At 42.5% G+C, this 18,538-nt stretch overlaps 1 protein-coding gene across 1 annotated transcript in view; it reads right to left on the reverse strand.

The window, feature by feature from the left end:
* The window catches only part of SLC1A1 (solute carrier family 1 member 1), a 62,889-nt gene extending 44,698 nt beyond the window's left edge, over positions 1 to 18,191 (reverse strand). The window contains exon 1 of the mRNA XM_065744178.1: positions 18,062 to 18,191. Within this exon, the coding sequence (XP_065600250.1) occupies positions 18,062 to 18,152 (91 nt within the window). The 5' untranslated portion in view covers positions 18,153 to 18,191. The remainder of the gene's footprint in view (positions 1 to 18,061) is intronic.
* Between the last annotated feature and the right edge of the window lie 347 nt (positions 18,192 to 18,538).

The following is an 18,538-nucleotide window of genomic DNA, read 5'->3' on the forward strand; positions in this document are numbered from 1 at the left end:
GGAAATACTGTTAAGAATATTTCACACTGATTCCTTTGTATGAACAATCTACAAAATACCAAACAATCAGTAGGGTCAGTAGAATCACAGAATCACAGAATAGTTTGAGATGGAAGAAACCCTTAAATGTCATCTAGTCCAACTCCCTTGCAATTAACATGGACATCTACAGCTAGATCAGGTTGCTCAGAGACCCATGCAGCATGACGGTGAATGTCTCCAAGGATGAACCATCCACCACATCTCTAAGCAACCTGTTCCAGTGTCACATTATGCTTACTCTATTTTTTTTCCTTATATCCAATTTAAACCTCCCCTCCTGTAGTGTGAAACTGTTTCCCTTGTCCTGTCTTAACAGACATTGCTCAAGAGACCATCCCCTCCCATTGGATACTGAAAGGCCACTATCTGGTCTCCAGGGAGCTTTCTCCAGGCTGAAGAGCCCCAGCTCTCTCAGCCTGTCCTCACAGAGGTGTTTCACCTCTTGGGTCATTTTTGTGGCCCTCCTCTGGACATACTCCAATAGGTCCATGTCTCTCCTGTAGTGAGGATTTCATGTCTGGACACAATACTCCAGGTAAAGTCTTACCAGCACAGAGTAGAGAGAGGGGATCACCTCTCTCAACCTGCTCACTACATTTCTTTTGAAGCAGCCCAAGATATGGTTGGATTTCTGGGCTGTGAGGGCACACTGCTGGCTCATGTCCAGCCTGCCATCCACCAGTACCCTAAAGCCATTTTTGACAGAGTTTTGCTCTCCATCCTTTTGTCCCCCAACTTGTACTGATAGAGCAAGTTGCCACTACCCATATGCAAGACCTTGTACTTGGCTATGTTGAGCTTCATGAGGCTCACTTGGGTGCACTGCATGAGCCTGTCTAGGTCACTCTGGATGGCCCCCCATCCCTGAGGCACGTGTGGTCAACTGCACCACAAAGCTTGGCATAATCTTCAAATCAATATACTTCCAATTTAGAGAGAAAGATGTTAAGGGGAACTCTGTCAAAGGTCAGATATATGACATCAGTGGCTCTTCCCTTGTATACTGACACAGTTAAACCACAATTAAAAAAAAACAAAACCAAAAAACCAAAAAACACCCAATAGCTTTATCAATCAGGAGTTGTCCTTAGTGAAGCCATGATTGTTATCTTGCATTTCCTCCCTCCTTCCACGTTCCTTAGTATAACTTCCAGGAGGATCTGCCTCATGATCTTTCCCAGCACACTGGTGAGGCTAAAAGATCGGTAGCTTCCACAGTCACCCTTTCTACCCTTCCTAAGAATGGGAATGATACTGCCTTTTTTTCTGGTCATGAGGGAGTTCACCTGATCATCATGACTTTCCAAGTATCATCAAGAGAGGCTTGGAGATTATGTCAGCCTATTTCTTCGGCACCACAGACTTACAGACATTCAGGTTCCCCAGGTGGTGATGATTCAGCCATGATATAAGGCACCTTTTTACATCCTCTCCAAATTAAATGAAATAAAAAATAATTCTAGCTGTTTAGACAAACCACAGGTAAGAATTCTATCAAAATAAAATAAACCATAGGCATAAAGATTAACTTATTCAGATTGACAGGTAAAATCTTTATTTTTCTATTTCAACATGAGCTAAAAAGCAAAAAACATATTTCCTCATATAGGAAATATTTTCAGTAGTGTTCAGGAAGTATTATTACTACTGTTTCCATAAGCAATTGCAGGTGCATGTTCTGAAGATACTCCTGAATTTATGATTTTGCATTGCACATCAATGGATTATATTTTGTTTGCTTACTCTTTATCCATTCTTCTCTTTTTCCTTCACTGCTTTTACAGAAATAAATAACAGTTTACACAAGTATTTGTTTGCCTTCAGCATCTTATACCCTATCTCTGTTACAGACTTTTTTTTAAAAAGACACATCTGTATTACATATGAACTTTGAAATGCTATAGACCTGGGTAAACTGAGTATTAAGAGATCTAATTTCTAACTCTATGATTCAATGAGCAACAAAGCCACTTAGAAGATTTCACTGCCCACTGAGTGCTGAAAGACTTTATTAATATGAATGACCTCAACTAAGTTATTAACAGTTTCACTTCAGTTAATGTAATTGTTTACAGTCCCCTTTTATTTTAATGACATCAGTAATGTGTATTCTGCAGTACAAAATCTCAAGTACTTTCATCCTACCTTTACCAGCTTCATTGACCCAAGCAAACTTGAAGCGCCCCAGTAACACTGCTAGTGCCCTACTCAAACCTACCTCTTCCCTTAGTTTTATTTTAATGCAACACAAGGCATTACATTAGATAATACACAAAAAGCTGGCACAGAGTAAACCAGCTTATAGGTCTCTCATTTTAAGTGATTGAAATTGTGGAGGCAAACAAAACCAAAAAATAATTTGCCAACAGATTTAGGCAAATCCATAGATAACTTATCTGTATTGTTGGTACTGAAGGAAATAAACAAGGATTTCATATCAAATAATCTGTCAGAGAAGAAAATTGTTAACACTGTCACCTGTAAAGTAGGAATTTTTGAAAAATCCTTCCCTAAAGACTCATCATGGGGGCATTCTGTGCTAGATTTGTTTTACTATCTGCAAGTTAGTTGACAAAAATATATAAACTAGCTACTTTCACAGAATTTGCCTCCAACAGCAGAGACAAATACAGTGAACCATCTTCCCTCTGCAGTTGCACCTGCAGAAACAAGTTGAAGGAAAACCAAAGATTAGAAGCAAACAACTCTCTAATGATAATGAGAAAGAAAACAAAAATGTTAACCATTCCAGGCAGATATACTGCTCTAAGCAACTATTAAGATTTCTGACATAGGTTTTATCTGTCTCAGAGAACACAAACTCCTTGCAACATCTTCAGTCTTAATAGTCTTGAAGATGTTTGCAGTATTATGTAAATGCCTTTCATCAGTGAATGATAAGACATTATGATCTCTACTTCTAACCTAGAGGCTAAACTAGATGCGTTGAAAATAATTAATCTAAACTTTGAGATAGGCCCAGGTAACATTAGTTAGCTTGTAAAATGATTACACATATTGAAGTTGTTAAGGCTTTGGTCCTGGAAATATCAATATAAAAAGCTGAACATTCCTTGTGTCTTCAGACTATTCATGTGATGGATAGGCATATACTTAAATTGCAGCAATACTAGACAATATAACTGTTAAAAGTTGTGCAATTCCATTTTACAATAGGGTATAGGGCATTCTTTGTCACATACAAAATACAAGTTTAAAAGGCTGTTGTACAGATGATACTGCATTTCTGAAGCATGCAAGATATTTTCATTTCATATATCATTAAGCAAGATAAATAGTATCTCCATGCCTCATAACAAGATCACAGACATGTAACTGTACCACCCTCGTTCTAATGCCAGACTCCACCACTTCTGCTCTGGACCTGCTAATGCAAAATGCCCCTGATGCTAGATATATTCCTCAAAAAGTAATAAAGATGGACATCCACAATGCATTATTCATGACAGAAACAGGAAAATCTAGACAAAAGGTGTCAGTACTATGCCCTTGCCAGAAGCAGAGAGGAATGTCACTAGCCCAGTGCAGATATGTACACTGAGATATTAGCTTTTTTTCTATTTTATATTACTTTCATGGAATAATTTACTTCTTAATTTATGTAGTATATCATAGCAATCCAGTCTAGGGAGCTTGGTTTGGCAGAGGGGTTGGACTAGATGATTTCTAGAGGTCCCTTCCAACCCCTACAATTCCGTGATTCATTTTCCTGTCGTGTTACTCAGTGTCCTGTTTTCAACTGTGACAGAATCAATTCCTTTCCTAATGTCTGTTATGGTGCCATGTTTTGGACTTAGCATGAGAATAATACTGATAACACACCAATCTTCTAGTTACTGCAGAGCAGCCCTTAACAAAAACACAGCCAAGAACTTTTCAGCTTTCTCTGCCCTCCTGCCAGTAGGGGGCTGGATGTGCACAAGTTCCTGGGAGGAGGCAGAACCAGGACATAGGACATAAACCGACCAAAGCAATATTCTGCACCATATGGTGTCATGGTGAACAGAGAAACTGAGGTAGCTGGCTGCAGGGGCTGCCTGTGCTTGGGGACCAGATGACTATCAGTCATTGAGTGGTAATCTAGTAAAACATATCTTGGAAGATCACTAAGTTGTAGATTCTGCTTATCTGCAAAGCTAACTCTGTGACATTTGGACATCAGGTGAAAACTCATTTATTCATCACCTGACCTACAGCTAACTTCCATACTGTTGTTATTCCGAAACTTTCTGTGAGGAAAAATGCATATTATCTGCACTGGAAAAACTACAAAACTACTATGTTTCTCTTTAAATAGTATGCTAGAGATCATTCCATGGATTTGGAAATGAATAATAAAAGAAATACATATTTAAAAAAAATACATATATATATATATCTCTACTCATCCATACTAGCTCACAAAGGGAATGTCAGAGACTGTACTACAATCACAGTAAACTTGTCAAAGTGTGTTGTCCGCTTAGGAGCCAGGAGACTATCTACAATTCTTTTTTCTGGATTACAGGCAGTAATGGCTAAATCCTGAGGGTACTTCTGCATAAAAATGAGGAGTCAGTGCAAGTCATATTTTGCATCTAAAAGCTCAGAACCACTAAAGTAGTTAAAACAGACCAGGGCATGCAGTATGAAGTGATTGTAGTTAATTGTTTTATACAATTTTCATTGTGGGTTAAATAGTCTTCACAACATAATAATACCTTGGAGAACAAGACAACATGACACTTCTTGGATTTACTTTCTTTACTTTCTCTTGCAGGTCAAACAACTTACGACTTAGAAAGAAGTAACTGATGCTCATAAAAGACATGACTAGTGCTATTTCTAATTGAAAAAGAATATAAGCTAGAATATGATAATTATCAACAGGATCCTCTGAAATTCCCTAAAATGTTATTTGCATTCATGGATGACAGTCTTGACATAGGGTTGTATGATGTTAATTGGCAGGGAGTTATTATTCCACCGAAAAAATGGATGACTCCACAGAAAAAGCAAATATTCACTACTTTGATTACTATGGGAAGGTTCCTTAGGAATGAACCATAAAGAAGATAAGGAAAACAAATCCAGTAAGTATTAGTGGAGAACAATCAGACATTTTGTAAATGACCTACTCTATTACACCACGTTCCTCTCTGAAAAACAAAAAATCATAAAAACATAGAATCATTTGAGTTGGAAGGGACCTCGTGAGTCCTCGTGATCAACTGCTTTGGAGTCGGCACAGCCGGAGCTGCAGTGGCTGATTGAGGTACAGGGTGGGTTTTCGGGAGGTTCCAGTCTCTCGGGAACCGAGTGAGAGCAGCTAGTCCCGGCAGACCCCGGCAGCTCTCTCTCGCGAGAGGCTGACGTGGCGTAGGCGTTGCCAGGGAAACGGCGGGGGATTTAAAACGATCAGAACCCGGAAGTACCGCTCAGTCCTCGTGATCAACTGCTTTGGAGTCGGCACAGCCGGAGCTGCAGTGGCTGATTGAGGTACAGGGTGGGTTTTCGGGAGGTTCCAGTCTCTCGGGAACCGAGTGAGAGCAGCGAGTCCCAACGGCTGTTCTCGCGAGAGGTTAACGAAGCGTTAACGAGGCGCAGGTGTTAACGAGGTAGGTGTTAACGAGGCATAGGCGTTGCCAGGGTTTCAGCGCCCTCGCCCACACTCCTCAGCTGATTAGGGCTGAAGGGGTATATCCCTGAAGGGCTCAGGGAGGGCCGCGAAGTATCACATTACAATTCATATCTATATATATATTATTATAAACCATTATTTATTTATTTACTCTCAATTTTTTTTCGTTTCTTTGTTTTTATTTTTTTCTGTCATGGTCTCTACAAGACAGAGGGCTTGCCTTAAGAAGGCTGTGGCGACCCAGACAGAAGGTCTGCCTAGAAGTGTGGCTACACAGGTCTCTGGTTGCAAGGAGTGTCAGAGCCTGCTACTACTAGATGAGGGTGCTAAGCAGTTCTCCTGTGCAAGGTGTGAGCAGGTGGAAGATCTGCTTAACATGGTGGTTGAATTGAAGGAGGAGGTTGAGAGACTGAGGGCCATCAGGGACTGTGAGAGGGAGATTGACTGGTGGAGTAACTCCCTAGAGTGCCAGAGAGAAAGGTACCAGGGAGATCCCCCACAGTTTCTGGTGGACTCCCTGACCTGTCCCCGTAGGGCAGAAGGGGGATATCTGAGGGATAGGGAGGGCTGGCAGAGAGTCCCTACTCGGTGCCGTGGGCGATCTCCCCCTCTGCCTCCCCAGTGCCCCCAGATACCCCTAAGCAATAGATTTGCAGCATTGGAAGTTGAAGAGGTGATAAGGGGTGAAGTGCAGGAAGATTCCCGCAGGAGGTCACCAATGGCAAGGCAGTCACCTCCGTGCATTGAGACTGCTGCTACTAAGAAAGAAAGGAAGGTGATCGTAGTGGGTGGCTCCCTTCTAAAGGGAACTGAGGGCCCCATTTGCAGACCAGACCCAAACCGCAGGGAAGTGTGCTGTCTCCCTGGGGCTCGAATCAGGGACATTACTAGAAGACTCCCGGACTTGATACGCCCCACCGACTACTACCCATTACTAGTAGTTCAGGCAGACTGCAATGAAATATCTCAGAGAAGTCTGCGAACTATGAAAAGAGATTTTAGGGGATTAGGGCGATTAGTTCAAGGGGTGGGAGCACAAGTGGTGTTTGCTTCCATACCTTCTGGGGCGGTGAAGGACACAGAATGGGCTAGGAAAACACAAGTGATGAATAACTGGCTGAGAGGTTGGTGTAGAGATAGACACTTTGGGTTTTTTGACCATGGGACAGTTTACTCGGCTTCTGGCCTGTTATCTGTTGATGGGACACACCTATCCCAAAGGGGGAAACGAATCCTAGCACAGGAGCTAGCTGGACTCATTGAGAGAGCTTTAAACTAGCTGTGACGGGGGAAGGGGATAAAACAGGGCTCTCCAGTAAAGAGCCTAAGGAGGCTGTGCTGGAAAAAGGGGCGAGGCAGATATCTCAGCTGAAGTGCATCTATACCAATGCACGCAGCATGGGCAATAAACAAGAAGAGCTTGAAGCCATTGTGAGGCAGGCTAACTATGACCTTGTAGCTATTACAGAAACATGGTGGGACCTCTCCCACGACTGGAATACTGGGATTGATGGCTACAAGCTCTTCAGAAGGGATAGACAGGGAAGAAAGGGTGGTGGCATAGCTCTCTATATCAAAGAGTGTTTTGATGTTGAAGAACTAGTGGTTGGAAATGACAAAGTAGAGTGTTTATGGATAAGGATCAGGGGGATAGTCCTTAGGAGTGACATCGTGGTGGGGGTCTGTTACAGACCACCTAGTCAGGATGAAGAAATAGATGAGATGTTCTATAAACAACTCGTAGATGTTGCACGATGGCCAGCACTCGTTCTCATGGGGGACTTCAACTTCCCTGATATATGCTGGAAATACAATACTGCGCAGAGGAAGCAGTCCTTGAGATTTCTAGAATGTGTGGATGATTGCTTCCTGACTCAGCTGGTGCAAGAGCCTACCAGGGGAGATGCCTTGCTTGACCTACTTTTCACTAACAGGGAAGGACTAGTAGGGGATGTGAAGGTTGGAGATTGTCTTGGCCAGAGTGACCATGAAATGGTGGAGTTTGCTATTCTGGGTGCCGTCAAGAGGGTGACTAGCAAAACTATTACCTTGGACTTCCAGAGGGCAGACTTTGACCTGTTCAGGACACTTGTTGCAAGGGTCCCTTGGGACTTGCTCCTGAAGGGTAAAGGGGTCCAGGAAGCCTGGATGCTCTTCAAGATGGAAATCTTAAAGGCACAGGAGCAGGCAGTCCCGGAGTCCTGTAAATCAAGCCGGAGGAGCAAAAGACCAGTGTGGATGAACCGGGATCTTTTGTTGAGACTCCGGGAGAAAAGGAGAGTCTATGTCCTCTGGAAGATGGGTCAGGCTACTTGGGGTGACTACAGAGAACTGGCCAAGATCTGCAGGCAGAAAATTAGAAATGCTAAAGCCCAGCTTGAAATTAGGCTGGCTACTGCTGTAAAGGAGAACAGGAAACCCTTTTACAAATATATTAACAGCAGGAGAAAAACTAAGGAAAATTTCCCTCCTTTACTCAACGAGGCAGGCAATATAACCACAGATGATAAGGAAAAGGCTGAGGTTCTCAATGCCTTCTTCACATCTGTCTTTAATAGACAGGACAGTTATCCAAATGGTACTTGCCCTGACCTGGAAGTCCAGGACGGGGTGCATAATGCACCCCCTGTGATTCAAGCAGAGACGGTCAGAGATCTTCTCCTCCATCTGAACTGCCACAAGTCCATGGGGCCAGATGGGATCCACCCAAGGGTGCTGAGGGAGCTAGCAGAGGTGATTGCCGAGCCACTTTCTGCCATCTATCAGCATTCCTGGTTATCTGGAGAGGTCCCACAAGATTGGAGGCTTGCCGATGTGACTCCCATCTTCAAGAAAGGCCGTAAGGAAGACCCGGGGAACTACAGGCCTGTCAGCCTGACCTCGGTATCAGGGAAAGTTATGGAACAGATGATATTGAGGGAAATCACACGACACGTGCATGGCAATAAAGGGATCAGACCCAGCCAGCACGGGTTCACCAGGGGCAGGTCGTGCTTGTCCAACCTCATCTCCTTCTATGACTGGGTGACCAGACAGGTAGATGAGGGAAAGGCTGTTGATGTAGTCTACCTGGACTTCAGCAAGGCCTTTGACACGGTCTCCCACAGTATTCTCCTAAGGAAACTGGCAGCCCGTGGTGTGGACAGGTTCACTCTTCTCTGGGTGGAGAACTGGCTGGAGGGCCGTGCCCAGAGGGTAGTGGTTAATGGAGTTAAGTCCAGCTGGCGTCCTGTAACGAGTGGTGTCCCCCAAGGGTCAGTTTTGGGGCCCATCTTGTTTAATATCTTTATTGATGACCTAGACGAGGGAATTGAGTGTACCCTCAGTAAGTTTGCAGATGACACAAAGCTGGGAGGATGTGTCAAACTGCCTGAGGGTAGGGAGGCCCTTCAGAGGGATTTGGATAGGCTGAACAGCTGGGCTGAGCAAAATGGGATGAGGTTCAATAAGACCAAGTTCCGGATCCTGCACTTTGGCCACAATAACCCCATGCAATGCTATAGGCTTGGGGCAGAATGGCTTGAAGAATGTAGAGAGGAAAAGGACCTGGGGGTGTTGGTTGATGCTTGGCTCAACATGAGCCGGCAGTGTGCCCAGGTGGCTAAGAAGGCCAACAGCATCCTGGCCTGTATTAGAAATAGTGTAGCCAGCAGGAGCAGGGAGGTGATCATCCCCCTGTACTCAGCTCTGGTACGGCCGCACCTCGAGTACTGTGTTCAGTTTTGGGCCCCTCACTACAAGAAGGACATTGAGGCCCTGGAGCGTGTTCAGAGAAGGGCAACAAAACTGGTGAGGGGTCTGGAGCACAAGTCTTATGAGGAGCGGCTGAGGGAGCTGGGATTGTTCAGTCTGGAGAAGAGGAGGCTCAGAGGAGACCTTATTGCACTCTACCACTTCCTGAAGGGGGGTTGTGGTGAGGAGGGGATAGGCCTCTTCTCCCTGATAAGTAATGACAGGACGAGAGGGAATGGCCACAAGTTGCGCCAGGGAAGATTTAGATTAGACCTCAGGAAGCATTTCTTTTCTGAAAGAGTGGTCAGGCACTGGAATGGCCTGCCTAGGGAGGTGGTTGAGGCACCATCCCTAGCGCTGTTCAAGAAGCGTTTAGATGAGGTGCTAAAGGACTTAATTTAGTAGTTGGGTAGAGATAGTGATAGGAGGATGGTTGGACTAGATGATCTTATAGGTCCTTTCCAACCTTATGAACTTATGAACTTATGACCTTTAAAAGTCATCTAGATCAACTCCCCTGCAATGAACAGGGACATCTAGCTAGATGGGGTTGCTCAGAGCCCTGTCCAGTTCAATCTTAAATGTCTCAAGGATGGGGCATTCACTACCTCTCTCATCAACTTATTCCAGTGCTTCATTATTTTTCTTGTAAAAAAAGTTTTTCTTATATCCAATCTAAATCTCTCACTTTTGTAAAACTTGTCCTGTCACAACATACTCTGCCCACTTTTTCCTTATTGCTCCTGTCTGAAGAACGAAAGACCTCCTTGAACCCTTCTCTTTTCCAGGCTGAATTGTCCCAACTCTCTCAGCCTGTTTTTGTACAAGAGGTGTTCCATCCCTTGGATTATTTTTTGTGGCCCTTCTCTGGACACACTACAAGAGGCCCACATCTCTCCCTTACTGAGTCCTCATCTGGATGTAGAGAGAAGGGTGCTACAGAAGCCCACGCTCAAAGCCTTACTTGAAATCCAAACAGATTACTTCAGGGGCTGTCCCATTGTCTACTGATACAGTTACACCACCACAGAAGACTACTAGGTTGGGCAGGTAGGACTTGCCTTTGGTGAAGCCACACTGGTTGATTCATATCAGTCAAAGACACAGTACTACTATTCCCTGTTTCCATGTAATTTTGGTGTGTAGGAACTCATTTTAGTGGAGTAGAGTTGCTGATTCTACCCAATACTGATAAGATAGTGGGGAAATTATGGGTATTTAACTCTCATAATGGCACTGAAAGATAAACAAATGCAGATGAGTGTCATTGATCGATTCGGATATTATTTAATTGTTCTGCAGCAACACGGATTGTGTTATCAACAAAATGATTAAGCTCTTCATATTTTCACATTTTGCTGTTCGAAGGGCAAACTAAAATACAACTACTTATATCACATTGATGGGTCTTAATTGTAAAGATAATCTGTTATCTTTACAACAGATGATTCATAAGACAATAAAGACAAAAGAAAGTTCACTGATCTGATTTGGAACACAGTACAAAACGTTCAATATAAATACATCAACTTGCAGTCCATGCAGGCAATATGTGTGCAGTCTGTAATGAACTCAGAGTTCTTTACAAATATTTTGTAACATGCATTTTGTTTCTGCTCTCTCAATAGATTTTTCATATATTACCAGCTACTTCTTGCCTACAAAAGAGCACACAGTGCCAACTTTGTTATTTTAAAACAGAGGGTGGAGAATATTACTGTAGACCTATTAATCCAGCTCTCTTTTGATTACTTTTAACTTGTGGTAATGTTATGCATTTTGCTTCACATGTTTCATGTTTCCCATTTTACTTCATGAAGAACACTCTAATAAACATAGTGAAGTTGACTAAAAAATATATAATATTCTTAGAAAAGTACAGACAACTATTGAAGTAGGATTTAGAGTTGCTGAGGCTTAATTGTAGAGCAACAAATCTTAACTCTCCAAATGCTGTCGTTGCCAAGGCTACTAGCTTAATTAAAAATACATGTAAAGAACAGTCATCTTGGAAAACCTTCTAGAAGTATTTGGCTCCAAAATGAAACATTGGTCTACTCAAAAATATTTAGTAGGAAAGTACAGGGGGAAGCTATGCTCATTTCTCAGCAGTGGTGAGACTTCACTGGATCTTCTTGCTGATTAACCTGCAATTAGTTCAGCAGCTATAAATTCCTTCATGCAAATAACACGTTGTCATCTGACTGTGGAGTGAGAGGAAAGTTCAGGTGGACAGTAAATCTCTATAATGGACCTTTAGGAATGCAGTAGATGCAAGTAAGTACTTGCCAGAGGGGAATAACCAGCTTTTCCACTCTGGTGTATCCCCCTCACAGCAGGTAGAAAGGTCTCTGCAACCAGCAAAGTTATGAAACTTCTGTTTTCTACAAGAACATGAGGTCAGGTCAGTGATTACATTGATGAGCCTCTCCACACTGCAGACCTACAAAGGAGCCACCACACCATTAGTCAAACCAAGGATGTCTATTTTGAGGGTATTTCATTCAGCCAGGAAACGGAAAATAAAATCACAGAAGACTGGCTATTAAGTGACTATAGTTCTACATAACCAGTGTTCCCACAGGACTGGAACATACAAATTGCAAAGTACTGTGATAACCAAAAAGTCTCCATCCACCTGAATATATCCTAGATGAATTTCATGTACACATATCTTTCAAATATTTTCAATGTGCAGATGTAGTTTCTATCTGATAAAGCCATAATAAAACAATACAATTGAAGGAAAGAAAAAACTTTAAAATTGTGCTTTATTTCTGTTCGGAACCCTGTTAAGAACTGCCTTACAGAAGTTAATTACCCAAACAGTCCATTAACATACAGAAAAAATACGGAGAAATGTTATGAATAATCTATTTCATATAAATACAGAACACTTAGAGGTGGACAAGATGACCTTCGAAGTCCTCTCCAACTCCCTTGCAATAAAGAGGGACATCTGCTGGCCTTACTGAAATACAGATACATGATGTGAGTTGCTCTTCCCTTGTTCACTGTCTTTAAGCAATAGTGGTACACCACTAGGTTTGTCAGGCAGGACTTGCCCTTGGAGAAGCCTTGTCAATTGTTTCGAATCACCTCTCTCTATTCCATGTGACTGAGTGTATCTTCCAGGATAATCTATTCCATGATCCTCTCATATCTTCTCATATCACTGAGAATGGTTTGACAACTAAATTAAAAAGATAAGCAATATTTGGAAAGCAATATTTCACTTACTTTATTAGCTTTATTAACTCTGGGGCTCTGTGGACTGCAAATTGATCAGAAACTTGCTCGTTCAAAAGCTTCCTTTGTTTAAAGTTTCAGCTACTAGAGACAGCTTTACTTCACACGTATAATGTAAAATATAAGTTTTATGTTGAAATGCACAAAAACAACAAAAGAAAACAACCCATAGACAATAGGAAAACACTCTACATGCTAAAAGGAGTATAAGCTGTATTTGTTTTTCTTAGAGGCAGATTAGGAGTTAGATTTTAGGTTATAGAAAAGACACAATGCTTAGATGTTATTTTCACTTTCACTTGTTAGCTATTTTCTGATCTCAGAGAGTTTTTGCTCTTCAGTAGTATGCAAAATTCTCAGATGAAACCATTGACCATTCTGTATTTTAGTTTTTGCTTTAAAAATTAAATTCAGATATTCTCGCAGAATAACTGGGCCTCTCACATTTCTGAACCAAACTGCATACAGTGTAATAGAGAAGAATGAGAAGGTAAGCACTACAATTGCCTAGAGAGGAATAAAATGTCACAAGTGTCACCTCTGCTGCCCTAAATCACAACAAGGAAGAAATCAGAGTCTCCTGTTCTATTAGAGTTCGTCTAAATACTGACAATTTATGCAGGATACCTGGTCTTCACCTGTTATAAATTTCAAATTAATATTTTTTTTTTTTTCAGAAAGAAATCAAATGTCTGCTATACATCTTGTCAGAAACCAACAGGACAGGAATTCCTTTGCTTTAGTATACTCCCTAAATTTATATTTTTCTGCTATGGACAAAAGAGTTTTCACTAGAGTAAGACTTAGTTAATCTGCTTCACTGTTTTAAAAACTGATACTGTATTGTGTAAGCAGACAGAAACAGTACAGTAGAAAGCCCAATCTAACCTAACCACATTTTTTCTTTTCATTTTTTCTTTTTTTTTTATTTATTTTTTCAGTAAAGGTATGATTAGATGGAGATGAATGAGTGAAGCATTAATCTATTTTCAGAACAGGGCTTTCATTTTTAAATTATACCTGTGTTAGAGACAGAAGCAGATTATTAACAGAAATTGAAAGATTTTATAGGTTTATGAGGTTCATTGCTTCTGGGCTACATCTGTACATGAAACTTCCCATCCAGAAGAATACTGTGTGGTCTCTGCATTTATAGCAGTCTTCCATGTGCAAGAGTTCATCAGTAAATCAATATTACTAGTTATTCTGCTCTTGTCTTCACTCCAGTGGGCCTCCATTAATGCTAGTATATGCAGATGACTTTTAAATAAACTAGTGTTTTAAAAGCAATTGTTGCATTCTTTTGCATCTGATTACAGGGGAATCCTACCCCTTCAAGCCACAGTTAGTAGGTATAAACTATAACACTAGACAGTGTTGTTTGTTCATTTGTTTTTAACAGAGACATTTTAATGAAAAAATAAAATTACTATATGGAGATACTAAAACACAGTACTATAAGATAATATAATCATTTTAATTAAAATTAGAATAAAATTGGTAAATGAGCTTTTGGGTGATATCATAATGATGTAAGAGGTGGATGCTGTACCATCAAGTCCTGAAAAAAAGTGTTGAAAAAGTTGTACCACCAAGTGACACAGCTTAAATTTTCTGTACTATTTATGTTACAAATCAAAACTTTGTGTATTTAACTCTCTTTCTTAAGTGCAGGTAGAAAAGGAGGTGTGATGCTAGTCAAAATCTTCCAAGATGAGAATAACACATACAAGGTGCCTGAGCTGTAGAGACTGACCAAGCTTTCTTGCCTCGTCAGAGGTGCAAAAGCAGATATTCAGACATGCTGGTGATGATCACCGTCTTTCTCCCTCTTTCAATTACTTCATCTCTGCCTACTGCCACCGTGTACCGATTCCTAATTTCGTTGCTGTTTCGCCTGCTCTGATGACGGCCCTCTCCCGAGACATGAGCTACCTTGGACAGCTCCCTGCTCTCCCTCGCCCGCTCCTCCCGGCAGTGCAATTCGGCCACCTCCACACGGCGGTGACAAAAAGCCTGACACGTTACAGCAACTCAGTGCTTAACTCTACAGTATTTACCATTCATACTCCTTTCCTACTAACTTTCTCTGTAAGAAAAACAACTGTTTTGATGAAAAATTGCTCAGGAATACATGCTACTAGGCTATGACCCACAGATTAAACAAATCAATATTTACACATCAGATTTTTTACCTTTATGACTGGTTTGGTGGTGTTTCAGCACTGACCTCTTGGAAACAAAATGATAAAAATAGATGAGAATCGTATGAAGTGACTTAAATTATTCCTTTTCAATTGTCCTTTGGAAACCTGTCTCAGGGTGAGTAAATTTCAGGGATATTTATGTTTTACTCCGACTTGATTGTACAAACTGGAAGAATTATAACTTTCTTTATTAAAAGAAATGTTGAAGCAATCTGACTTGTAAATTGCTTTTGCTAGCCCAACTGCCTTGCATTCAGAAAGTCCAAAAGAACAAAAAGACACAAGACATCTCTCCTTTCCAGTTAGCTACATAAAGCTTCTGCTCTCCTGAACCTCTCCCCCTGACTCCTGACTTTCTGTCTTGCTGACCTCTGACTGAAGGTCAGCAAGACAGAAAAAGTGTAGGTGAGCTCAGCCTTCATTCCTGAGTCACCAGTAAACGTAGAGGATATAGTGCATACTTTAAGTACATACTAAGAATGAATGAACATTTGAGATCCTCTACTTAGACAGATCTCTCACTGAAATTATTATAAAAAACCTTGAATTATAGTAGCCTCAGAATTAGCCATGCATCTGAAATTCATTCAATTTAAAACTCCAAGCATGACTTTAAAGGCCCTCCTCAATTAGTTTGGTAGTCTAAAACAGAATTTCTACTGAGGTAAGAGAAATATGTAATCACGTCTCCAGCAGCCTTTTCTTTGAGTAATATATTCACATGTTTTCACCAAAAATATGCAACACTGTTATTTTCTGAACAGACTTTAAATCATTTCCCCCTGCAGACTGTTTAGTAAAACAAAGTCCAGTGTTTTCAAAAATTCAAGTGGCAGGCATACAGTCAATGTTTCAAATGTAATTACAATGTAACTATTCCTAAAGGATAAGCTGTCTGGAGTTAGGGGAGGTCTCTACCTGTACAGAGGTGAGAACAGAAAATAATTTGGAAAATTTTTCAGCACAGAGGAAGGCTACTAGCAAATACAGGCACACCTTGCTAGGATGCTGAGCATGATGTCATCAAAGTGCAGGACTATCAGGCACTTTTCAATACAGCTGGACAGCTTTTGAATTACACTCACACAATATGGTATGTCTGGTACTTCCAGACCTCACTGATGCACTCTTTTGAAAACTCTGAACATATTTTCTGCTTTAAAAATGATTAGTTACATACTTCTGTCTATGAACATTGTTGCTCCAAATTACACTGACCAATAAACCTCAAAATAACTTCCCAATGCATATTAAAAAAGAGTATGTAATTAGAAAGTATTTGTAGACTCTGAGTATATTATAAAAAGATAAGCCATAAAAAGCAACATGTAAGGCAACTAAGCCATCCATATAAGGATTTTATTTAACATCCTAGGAATACTGCAAACACAAAAGACACACAGCTCATTACAAAATGTAGTCAAAGAATTTTTATAGAAACTTACTCCGCCCTATTACAAAGCTCCCCTGAATTCTGTACTATCATTATGGTGTAGCAGGTAAAAAAGTTCAAAGATGTGGTATGAATGTGGGTGTCCATCGCTATCTCAAGACAAATGTCCAATGGGTATTAGTGGGATTAGAAGCAAACTGTCACCACACTCCCATGCTACCAGGCTCTGTGGTATTTAGGTTGGTACTCTACCCACACTCACTGATGATGATGATGAGAGGCAAATACATTTTGTCTACTTCTGCAAGATATGTGTGTAAACTCATAAAAGAGTACCTGGCAGAAGCATATGAAAAGGTGACTGCACATACAAAAACACACACAGATACATCTCCAGTTGTTAGACAGATTTCCAGTGTAATCTCTTTGTCCTTGGTATATAGAAATTACGGATATCCTTCCACTCACTAAAGAAGTAAAAATAAATGAAGGTCTTTTGATTACCAAATGTGCGGAGGAAAAAACCTGTATGTATATATATATATACACACATATATATATAATATATATATTGGAGGTGTGATATATATATATATATATATATACACACGCACTCCTCTGATCATAGCTTATAAGTGGCTGATCAGAATTCTTAAACAGTAATTCTCTCATGAACAAACATGCGCAGAAATTGTTGCATTCCAGACAGAATCCTTATCAGAAACACCACCTGAAAGAGAAGCATCCAAAGCCATCAAGCACCATTAATGAAGCATCCAAAGCAGCTCTTCCCTACAGAAGCAACTACGTAAAGGAAGGTCCCCTTGCTTATCATGAAAATAATCACCAGAAGATAACAAAGAAGGCGTGTGGCTTATGCCCTAAGGAAAAGTCTCTCCAGACTAGTCATTTTGGCAGATTATTTGGGCTCTTTTGCCCATTTATTGATCAGACAGCATTCAATTTATTTGTCCTTCAGAAAATTGCCAGCAAGCTGAAGAGCAATCCTATACTTAAAATGACATCCCAGAGAACCTCACTGCAAGCTGTGTGCCACCGACAAACTTTTCGAGCCAGTTAGGCCACCTTGAAGCTGTTACAATGCCTTCCTGCAGCAACCTCAATTGCAGCAAGGCTCCAGTCTGCATCAAACTGAAGGCACTGTCAGCCCAGCTGTATCCCATGATTCTAGCTGGCTGTACAAGGGCAGTCCCCATTCATAGGCTTTCAGCTTTCTCTGACAGGCCACTCACAACCATGCTCCTAAGGCCAGCATGTCTTCTGTCACTCTACCGATGAAAAGACAGCATAAGGCTCAGCCTGGCATGGCCCACTGAGACCCATAACAAAGTATGAAGAGTTCCCATTTTTCCAGCAGCGTAGTGCTTTTGCGGGCTTTCCTCATACAATTTTACTTACTGCTAGTCACCAGACTTTGCGACGAGCACTGCCTATGACAGATGGAGGCACGGGAACCAGGCCCAGCCTGCTGCCGCGTCTCCTTGTCACCGCAGACCTATTCTCTGTAGTCACGGCCAGGCCACGCCGCGCCCCGGCCGCATGGCACCGCGCCGCAGCCCGCCTAGCCTCTCGTCGCCGAGGGAGGGCGGCCGATTCCACGCCTGCCGTTAGAACCGCTGGCGGGGGCCGTGGAGCCGCCGCCCTGCGCCGCGCTCTGTCCATCCCCTTGGTCTCTCCTCATTTGCACTGCTCGAGCCCCGGCATGGCTCGTTCCGGGAAGGACCGGGCAGGGGCCGACGGCACCGCGCTCCCTATCTCCCTCCTTCCCTCACTTACCCAGCAGCACGGCGACCACCGTGCTGAGCAGGAGCCAGTTCTTCCTCAGGAAGCCCGGGCAGCTGCATCCTTTCCTGCCCGCCTTCGCCATGGTGGCGGCAGTGTTAGAGCGGCCGAGCCTGGGGCGCGCCGAGACGCGCCGCTGCGAGCCGAACCGCGGTTCTCCGGACTCACACCAGGGAAGCTCACCTGGCAACACGAGAGCCCGGCCCACGGCCCGCCCCAGCTGCTGCCCGCCCCCTGCCGCCCCTCCCCACCCGCTCGGCTGCGCCGCCGCGTGAGGGCCGTCTCGTCTCTCCTATGCCTCCCAGGGCGCAGTCCCTCCTTGCCGGCGCAGAGGGCAGAGCGGACAGCCGGGGCCTCCCGCTTAACCCGCGGGGTCGTTGGCCGCTGCGCTGTCCCTCTCTGACCCCGCAGCGCGCAGCGAGGCCTCCCTCGCAAAGGGAAGGGCAAAGAGGCGGGCGAGCCGGCCCCCAC

The sequence above is a fragment of the Cyrtonyx montezumae genome, unplaced genomic scaffold, assembly GCF_038088225.1.
Source record: "Cyrtonyx montezumae isolate F1298 unplaced genomic scaffold, pur_monq_1.0 scaffold_30, whole genome shotgun sequence".
In the NCBI taxonomy this organism is placed as follows: Eukaryota; Metazoa; Chordata; class Aves; order Galliformes; family Odontophoridae; genus Cyrtonyx; species Cyrtonyx montezumae.